Source organism: Aulonocara stuartgranti (assembly GCF_965226115.1).
Source record: "Aulonocara stuartgranti genome assembly, chromosome: 5".
Taxonomy (NCBI): Eukaryota; Metazoa; Chordata; class Actinopteri; order Cichliformes; family Cichlidae; genus Aulonocara; species Aulonocara stuartgranti.
The window spans coordinates 17,180,110-17,189,593 of NC_138943.1; the positions used below are offsets into that span (position 1 = coordinate 17,180,110).

Genomic DNA, 9,484 nt, shown 5'->3' on the forward strand with positions numbered 1-9,484 from the left:
TTTGCTGTTTATTATATCAGTCAGCCTTCCACAGCCGGGGTATCAGCAGGGTTCCCCAGCTTGAACTGAAGACTTTTTAAGACCTTAATATTTAATACTTACCAGCTGTGCATACCAGTAATTTCTGCTATGCAACCTGGGCCTGGCTAAATTGCATAAAATCGTTTGCTAGAGTAACCTGTTAGAGTCACTGGGAAATTTATTTAAGAAAACTTGCCTTTTGAGTCAGTGAATAAGTAGCTTTGTATCTCAGAGCAGTGTAGGTGCCTGCTGCTGGTCTGAACTCAACATGGCGCAATTTCTTTTAGTAGTGAGACCATAATGTTCCTGTTATGTTCTACAACTGAGATTGTTCTTTTTTCCCTGCAGGCCTCATAGAGCAGCGTGACTCGCAGCCCCTCCTGAAGCTCATTGAGAGCATCGGTGACTGGCCTGTGGCGTCAGAGGACTGGAACACCACCACAGGTACAAATCACACTCTGATTAATGCCTCCTGCCTGTTCTATACAAACAAGCACGTGTGCACATGTAACACCGGCACACAAACAAGTGCTGTTCTTTCTCAAAAACATCACGCAGAGCCTGTGCAGCTATATTTGCTCTCAGTGAATAGCTGCGTATAAGCTTTGTTGGTGGGATCAAGAGGCCGGTCGAGGCTTTTCAGTCGAGCAGTCAGGTGTGGGGTTTGGGAGAGTGATGCGTGGGCAGAAGAGCAAGTCCTCAATCAGGACTGTGAAGGATGCTTTAAATAGTCCCCTCTTCCTCGTGCTCCTGGCTCTTGCCACTTTAATTAAATGTAATCATGGATGGTGGCTCAAACAGAATTAGCCACGCATAGCTGCATCTGCGCACACCGATTTACAAAGCGAGCCCAGAAAATGTGCAGCAGAGGCATAGAGATTTCTGCAGCCAGGTATGCTGAATAGCTCCTTACAGCTAGATAAATGTTCTTAAACGGAGTACAAATTTCTCTTTTTTATTTTGCAGAGGAAGCCTGGAGCTTTGAGGACACACTGGCAACACTTACTGCTCATTTCCACAAGAAGGTTGTGCTGGACATGTATGTGTGGACGGACGACCGGGACTCTCAGCGCCATATTATCTATGTGAGAAAACATTTTGTCTGGGCACAATTAGTACATGACAGCTGCTATACAACTACTACAGATAAACCTGACATTTGCTGTTGTCAACAAGGTCCGTAAACTAATGAAATGAACAATCTGTCCAACTTCCTTCATTGACTCAATCCTAATCACACGTACTCAGACATTTGTCTGGTTTCTTTTCTTAAGAAGGATGAATAACATTCTGAATTGACTGGCCACTTTTTGGCAAATGGTACTCCAACAGGGGTAGGTTTTCAGCAGGATTTAGTGCTCTGCACCGAAGGACAGTGTATCACTCACTCATCGTAATGAAGACACATGTCTCCCAGTCCAACAGTGTGTCCCATTAATGTGTTTCAGTGTTTACAGAGACATTAGAGAGCATTGTTCAGAAGAATGGCAGCACTGTTCTGTCAGTCAGTCCATCCTTTCACTTAAAATTAAAACATCTCAACAGCTCATTGCTCATGGATTGCTATGAAATTAATGGTACCCAATAAATTAGACAGACCTCTCTCTTCTTCGTTCAGCTGGTCTTTCTAGGCGTCACCACAGCATCAGGCACGTGCGGGGGGGGGGGGGGGGGGGGGGGCTAGAGGGGCTTGAGCACCCTCCCCTGTCCTGATGGGTGCCCAAAGTGCCCTTTTGTTGAGGCAACTTTTCAAAAAAAGTTATTATTATTATTTTTTATGTGTGTGTGCGTGCGGAGTCCTGTCTGTGCCCCTCAACAATAATATGGTTCCAAGTGCTGTCACCAATCTTTGCATTTTGTTATTATCTCATGACATTTAATCAGCTACCATCTCTGCTATGGACTTTTTAATGTCTACAGTCTCAGATCAACACAGCCCTTCCCTTCCCATATTAGATTCTTGATGAATGTGTGTTGTTGTTATTCAGGCTGGCTCAATGTGCCCCTTTTTAACTTTGAGCACCCGCCCCTTTAAACCTCTCCGCACGGCCCTGCAGCAGATCACCCTATCTCTAACATCTTCCTCCGTTACATCAATCCTCTGCATCTCCTACTACATCCACAAATCTTCTTTGTGGTCATTCTCTTATCCTTCTGCCTGGCAGCTTTATATCTGACATCTTTTGTCCAGCATACTTTTGTTTCCAAACCACTCAGCCTGAGCCATCACTTTGATGTACTCATTTCTAATTCTGTCTGCTCTGGTCAATCCCAGTGAGAGACTTAATATCTTGAACTCTGAAACGTCTTCAGATCTGACAGTCAGACAGATAATTGAGTTTAGCATGCGGATTTTTGATTATCATTCTGTTACAAACACATCTCTGCAAGTATTTTATGGATTATTGGTATGAAAAAGTGTTTAATTGCTGTCCTTATTCTTATATTTTGTTTAGATTGACCAGCCCGGGCTTGGGATGCCATCTAGAGACTATTACTTCAATGATGGAAACTACAAAAAGGTGATACGCAACATTTCACTCAAACCCTGATAAAAAACATACTGTTATCTTCATGAAATCTTGTGGATGTCTTCTCTTGTATTTGATTTTGAAAAATGAATGCATGAGATATCTGCCTCCATCACAGTTCAGTGGAGGTGAAAAGGATTAATATTAAAAGCTAGTATCTGGAACCTGCAGTCCAATGAAAACTGCTCATAGTGAGATCTCATCTTGAATAACAGCCAGTTTGGTTTGGGAAAAAATGTGCTGTTGAGTTTCACTTTTGCAGTTTTTTACTCATATAATACTTAGAATATTCGTTCTAAGCTTTTGTTAAAATAAAATTAATATATTCAAAATTTTATTTAATCTATACCACAGGTTCGAGAGGCCTACCTACACTTCATGGTTTCCATTGCAAAGATAACCCGAGAGGACAGGAATTTGACTCAAGATGACGACCGAGTGTGGGAGGAAATGATGCAAGTGCTGGAGCTGGAGACAGACATCGCCAATGTGAGTGCCAGCTGCAGCAGGAAATGGAACTGTGAAACAAGGTTCAGGAAAATTAACAATGACAAGATGAAAAATGAGCACCTCCTCTCTGCTTCCAGTAAATGAGAGAATCAGACAAATACATATTGGAACCAGGAGATCAGCCAAGCTCTTAACCATCCTTTTTTCAAATTCATGCCTCCTAGGAGCATAACAAATGAGACTCTGCTGATGAAAGGATAGCAAAATGTGACTATATAACAGAAAAAAACAAATCAGTTTAGATTTTTTGTTTTTCCTTCCTGTTGCCTGACAGGCTACATCACCAGCAGAGGAACGCCAAGATGTCACCATTCTTTACAACAAGATGGCACTTGGTGAACTGCAGAGCACATACACCTTTAATGTAAGAATTATTTCACTTCATTTTTGTTATTGAGGTGCAGGCAGGTCACTCTGATTGGTTACAAAAAGTCAGATTGCATTGAAGTCTATAAGAAAATGATCGTACTGCTTGCATGATGTATAAACTCACTAAAGCCTTTCCTGATGACTCTTTGGTCACATTCACAATTTTAATGCCTTACTTTATAAAGCCTGACTTTTTGAATATTTTGGGCCTCATTGTAGTTAAAAATGGGATAAAGCAGGGTGTGCTTTAGGGTGAGATTCCACTCAGGTTCCCTTCCTCTCTTCTTCTCTCCAATTTACCAAGACGTCGACACCCAAAATGCTCGGTTTAAGGCTTCAGAATAGGACTTCACTAAAAATGGATGACCTCATAATAACTACCAGGACTCAGTTAGCATGTAAAATGTTAAAAATCTGTGATAGTAAGATCAGCAAAAAGACTTTGGAAGGGTTGCCAAGAGAAAACCTTTTTCTCTCTAAAAAGAGCATGATAGCACAGCTTAGGTTTGCAAAGCAGCATCTGAACGAACCACAAGACTTCTCAGACAATGTCCAGAATGGACAAAGGCCAATTTCAAGAATGCAACAATGGACAGATGGGATCAAACCACCACATTTGGTAAAAGCCAAACACCTCATACGAACTGTCAGCACAGAGGTGATGATTTGGGCTTGTTCTGCAGCCACAGGTCCTGGATACCTTGCGGTCACTGAGCTGACTGAACACCAAAGTATTGTAGTGTCAAGTTTCTGAAAGCTAAAGCTTTGTGCCATGAAACAGAACAGCGATCCCAAACACAGCAGCAAATCCCCAGCAAAATAACTGAACATGGAAAAGAAATCACAGTGTTGCAATGACTCAAAGTACAGACCTCAACCCCAATGAAATGATGTGTTTGCACATGAACAACTACCTCCAAACCTCAATAAACTGAAGCAATGTTGTAAAGAAAAGTGGGTCAAAATTTCCCAGCAGTTATGTGAGAGACAGATAAAATCCAGAAAATATTACTTCAGGTTATTGTTGCTAAAAACGATTGTACACGCTACTGAATCATGGGGTGTGGTTAGCTGTTTATAGGACTGCAAAAAGCCCTGTGAAAACTTTCTTTTTCACATGACTCCATGTACTGTTTATGAGAAAACATCCGTTTCTGAAATGTAAATGCAATTTATATGCCTTGTTTTAAATTTTGCAAAATCACCTCATTCCTTTTATTATTAAGAGTTAGGAAGAAGATCGATGACCCTTTTCCTGTACAGGAAATATGAAGATATAACCGGCAACTAGTTAGGTCAGCTTTGCATAAAAAGTTCCCAAAATGCAAAATATTTCTCCAAAAATCTGCAACAAGAAGCCCATATGGCAGTTAACAAGCGCAAGACTGCTGGTTAATAAGGCAGCATTGCTTCAGAATTATTCAGGTTAATGCTTTTGACTCTTACATGTGATACTTATGTAGCTGCAAAGAAAGTATTTACAGAAAAAGAGACCTTTGGAAACATCTCTTGGATCCTGTGCACAACAAGCGGCCAGTGTTCAAAATCTGCCGTGTTATTTTTGTGAGTAATGACGCCTTGTACAATGTTTACACCTTGCACATTGTAATTGATGGTACCACTTTAACTTGTTGTGCATGGTGGCTATTTTGGACACCGACCGACACGGGGGCCATATTTGATAGCTGAAATTAGAAACGTTACAAAAACCCAGGTGATTGATATATGCTTTTTTTTTTTTCTTTTTTTCTTCTTTTTTTTTCTTTTTCTGCTCATTCTGTTGGTTTTTGGTTTTTGCCCTTCTCCCCCGTCCCTCTTCTCAGCTGTTTCTCTTTCCCTCTTTCTTTCTCCCCTTCTTTCCCCCAGTCAAGTCTGTCCCATATTCAGTAAGTGAAAATAAAATAAAAAAAAAAAAAAAAAAAAGAAACGTTACAAAAAAATGGCTGAAAAAAATAATGTTGTTATTCAGTTAAAAAGGAACATTTTGTAAGCATCCCCCAAATACTCACATAAGAAAGGAGCACACTGACTTATTGGAAAGTCAGTGGTTTGATTCATGGCTCCTCAAATCCGCCTGTCTCTTTAGGCGAGATACTGAATCCCAGGAAAGTTCCTGTTCTTTCCTTCACTGTGTGTGTGTGTGTGTGTGTGTGTGTGTGTGTGTGTGTGTGTGTGTGTGTGTGTGTGTGTGTGTGTGTGTGTGTGTGTGTGTGTGTGCTTTCAGTAAAAAGCACCATATAAATGCAGTTAATTCACAGTGTTTGTATGGCTTTGGTCAAAAAGCAAAAATCAATAAGTAATTAACATGTTTCTTTAAGAAATACTGTTTATCAGCCATTGTTCAACCTTATTTTAAACAAAGGAGGTGTTGAAAACCATCTTAGTTGAATCCAATGAGATGTAAAATCTTTAAAGATTTAAAGTTTGTACCTATGAGTGACCCCTCACCCTCTAAATTAACTGAGAGCTGGAAGGCCTACAACATGTAACCATATTAAATTATAACTATACACAAATAAAACTAAATATGTTAAAAATATAATATATTTGTCTTGCAGGGTTTCAACTGGACACGATTTATTCAAGGTGTGCTGTCGAGTGTGTCCATTGATGTCCAGTTGGACGAGGAGGTGGTCGTGTATAGCTCTCCCTATCTTGAGAAGATGAACGATGTTCTCTCCAGACACAGTATCAGGTCAATCCTGGACTGTCATCCAAGGAGTCTGTAAAGATTATATTATAACTGAAAATATACACTGCAACACAGCTTAACAAAAACTATTAATCTTTGCAGAACTATGCAGAACTACCTCACCTGGCAACTCATCATTGACAGAGTTAACAGCTTGAGCCGCCACTTTAAAGATGCCAGAGCGCGATACAGAAAGGTTTGACATAACAGAACAACATATGCTAATGCCAGCTTATTTGAAGACAAAATAACTGTATTTGTGTGTGGTTAGACTCTCTATGGGACCACTGTCGAGGATGCTTGGTGGCGAGAATGTGTGCGTTATGTCCAAAGCAGCATGGAGAACGCAGTGGGAGCTCTGTACGTGCGCGAGACTTTTGCAGGAGAAAGTAAACGAATGGTGAGTGCTTTTGGCCCCGAAACCGCTTCGAACACAGCAGAAAGAAGTTTGAAAATGAGTTTAAATTCAAGTGAAACACAAATTCTGCTTCGTTGTTACGTATTTGTAGCATTTTTATCCAAACGCCAAATTGGAAAAAAAAAAGTACATATCATTTATTAGCACTGATGCTTTGGAAGAATTAGACAGTATGGGGATAACTTGCCTTCTTTATTTAGAATTTATCGCAGGTTTTAATACATGCTGAGTCAGCTGAGTTACTTAAATGCAGCTTTACTTAAACAGAAAAATAAAAAGGGGGTGCAGGTTACAATTGTTAATGCAGGAAAAGATAAAGACATGGATAATTTGCTCTACGGTCTAGGCTTGAACTTTTTTAGCAGTATTTTTGAGCTGCAGTGCCACAAAATTAGGAAGCCAAATAGGATGAGACTTTCCATTAGGCCATGCTTAACATTTTTATCACACTAGACAGACCTATTTGTAAACTCAAAACATATTTTTTGGCATATTTTTTCTGAGTTTCTCCTTTAGTACAGGACTCAGATTCTCAGTCTTTGTCATTTGTTCACAGGTGAGTGACCTCATCAGCAAGATCCAAGCAGCGTACGTAGAAACACTGGAGGAGTTAAGCTGGATGGACACTCCCTCAAAGGAGAAGGCGAGAGAAAAGGTATAATATAAATAAAAGTTTTTGTTGCTTTCCTCAGAGGGTGATTGGCATTATCATACTGATTGCTCTGCATCACTTCAAGGCCATGGCAATCAAGGAACATATCGGCTATCCAGATCATATCCTGCAGGAGAGCAACCAAAAGCTTGACCAAGAGTATGCCCATGTAAGTAAAAGCCTAGTTTCTAGTTTTTCTAAAGATTCTCTCATCATTGATGTGTCACATTTCTCTTTTTAGCTAAATTTCAGTGAAGAACACTACTTTGAGAACATCCTGGAGAACCTCAAGTCAGAAGCCCACAAGAGTCTGAAGAAGCTCAGAGAGCCTGTGGATCCTGACTTGTAAGTGACTGATACAACTGGTCCTGTTTCAGATGTAGTAAACACAGATGTAGTTCTGTCTATCTAAAAATGTACTGGGTGCACTGAATGTACTGCTGCTGCTCCACGTCCTTTTAAAATAACTCAAAGGATACTAAAAGTGAAGGTTAAAATTCATTTTTCATGGTGCAAAATGAGCTCTGCGCATGAGCTGTACAGCTGCTGTATTAAGTATAAATGTGCCTTAATAAAGCCTGTCACACCTCAGGTGGATCATTGGTGCTGCTGTGGTTAATGCATTCTACTCACCCAACAGAAATCAGATTGGTAAGAGCTTTACAAGAATCACACAAGGCCAACGGCAGCCTCTCTGACACATTAAAGATGTTTTTTATAGTAACTCTCCCTCCTAATCACATGCCTGTTCAGCACTGCTAGTACTTGTGATTTCACTCCCTCTTTGCCTGTATCCATCCAGTGTTCCCTGCAGGAATCCTGCAGCCGCCGTTCTTTAGCAAGCATCAGCACCAAGCTCTTAACTTCGGCGGAATAGGGATGGTTATCGGACATGAGATCACGCATGGATTTGATGACAACGGTGAGATGCTGGTGACTGATAAGTCATATTTTTAGGAACCTGAAATGATGAAGGCAGTTTGTTTTTAAGTAACCTTTTATTTCAAATTTGTTATTGCTAGCTAATGACAATGATGAGTGTCTCCGTGCAGGGCGTAATTTTGACCAAGATGGTAATATGCTGAACTGGTGGAGTAATTACTCTGCTGAGCACTTCAAAGAGCAGTCGCAGTGCATGGTGCAACAATATGGCAACTTCAACTGGAAGCTAGCAGGCGGACAAAATGTAAGCAGTTGCAGCACGTACGAAATAGCATGTTTTGTCTTGGCTGTAATACCGTTTATTAAGCGAGCACCACAATGAGTGTTTTCACACTGCTGTGTGTGAATGGTTTTGTCCGTGTGATTGCAGATCAGTGGAATCAGCACTTTGGGGGAGAATATTGCAGACAATGGAGGGGTTCGTCAAGCATACCAGGTTGGATGTTAGACGCACAAAACCCACATGTTACTATTTCAGCAGCAGTGACAAACTCCAGAAGGCTTATAATAAACTTTCTGTGTGGGGATGTGTGTTTACAGGCTTATCTTAAGTGGGTGGAGATGGAAGGTGAAGAGCCTCGTCTACCTGGTCTAGACATGGATCACAAGCAGCTTTTCTTTCTTAACTTTGCCCAAGTAAGTAATGGGGGAACATGAGCTAAAACCCGAAGCTCACAAGGAGCATTTCTTTCAGTGGATACTTTGCGCTGTGAAGTAAACAGAGCAGCAGAAGGAGAGGTTCAGGGCTTCAGAGGGTGAAGCAATCCCAAAGCAAATCACTGTTGAGCAACACACGCAGCTGTGTGGCAGAGTAGCTGCCAAAGTAAAGAGCATCTTGGTGCCACAGTATATAAAGCAAAGGCAGAAAGCTGTCACTGACAATAAAACAGTACAAATAATTAAAAAAAATCTGCTCCTCACTGAGATAAAGAGATAAAAAAAATGGACATATAAAAACTGAGAGTTGATTTATTAGGTGGGATATTAATACTTTAAATACACAAAGTATTCAGAAGTATATTTGGTTGGTTTAATACAAAGAGAAGCCTGTGCAGTAATCAAAGTCTGCAAAAAATCGAGCAAAGCACTAATGCATTATTTTTTTCCAGGTATGGTGTGGTGCTTATCGGCCTGAGTATGCCAGCCAGTCCATTAAGACTGACTCACACAGTCCTTTAGAATACAGGTAAGAAGCTTTAGTATGGAATAATTTCAGAGGTACACTAATAACATTTTATTTTTGTCAGAACCTCAGACGTACCCTTAAGTCCTTCCTCTCCACTCAAATGTAAGATCTGTGCAGTGTCATTTCTCTGCACTGAGAAAAAGGACTTTAGGATCAAATCTTT

At 40.5% G+C, this 9,484-nt stretch overlaps 1 protein-coding gene across 6 annotated transcripts in view; it reads left to right on the forward strand.

The window, feature by feature from the left end:
* mmel1 (membrane metallo-endopeptidase-like 1) overlaps positions 1-9,484 on the forward strand; it is a 55,157-nt gene that overhangs the window by 38,702 nt on the left and 6,971 nt on the right. For all 6 annotated transcript variants that reach the window (XM_082532869.1, XM_082532866.1, XM_082532871.1 and 3 more), the window contains 17 exons: positions 370-465; positions 988-1,106; positions 2,478-2,543; positions 2,907-3,041; positions 3,337-3,426; positions 5,990-6,126; positions 6,226-6,319; positions 6,395-6,523; positions 7,098-7,196; positions 7,279-7,362; positions 7,435-7,538; positions 7,786-7,844; positions 7,996-8,115; positions 8,246-8,379; positions 8,506-8,571; positions 8,676-8,771; positions 9,245-9,321. In XM_082532869.1, coding sequence (XP_082388995.1) covers positions 370-465; positions 988-1,106; positions 2,478-2,543; positions 2,907-3,041; positions 3,337-3,426; positions 5,990-6,126; positions 6,226-6,319; positions 6,395-6,523; positions 7,098-7,196; positions 7,279-7,362; positions 7,435-7,538; positions 7,786-7,844; positions 7,996-8,115; positions 8,246-8,379; positions 8,506-8,571; positions 8,676-8,771; positions 9,245-9,321 — 1,705 coding nt within the window. The remainder of the gene's footprint in view (positions 1-369; positions 466-987; positions 1,107-2,477; positions 2,544-2,906; positions 3,042-3,336; positions 3,427-5,989; positions 6,127-6,225; positions 6,320-6,394; positions 6,524-7,097; positions 7,197-7,278; positions 7,363-7,434; positions 7,539-7,785; positions 7,845-7,995; positions 8,116-8,245; positions 8,380-8,505; positions 8,572-8,675; positions 8,772-9,244; positions 9,322-9,484) is intronic.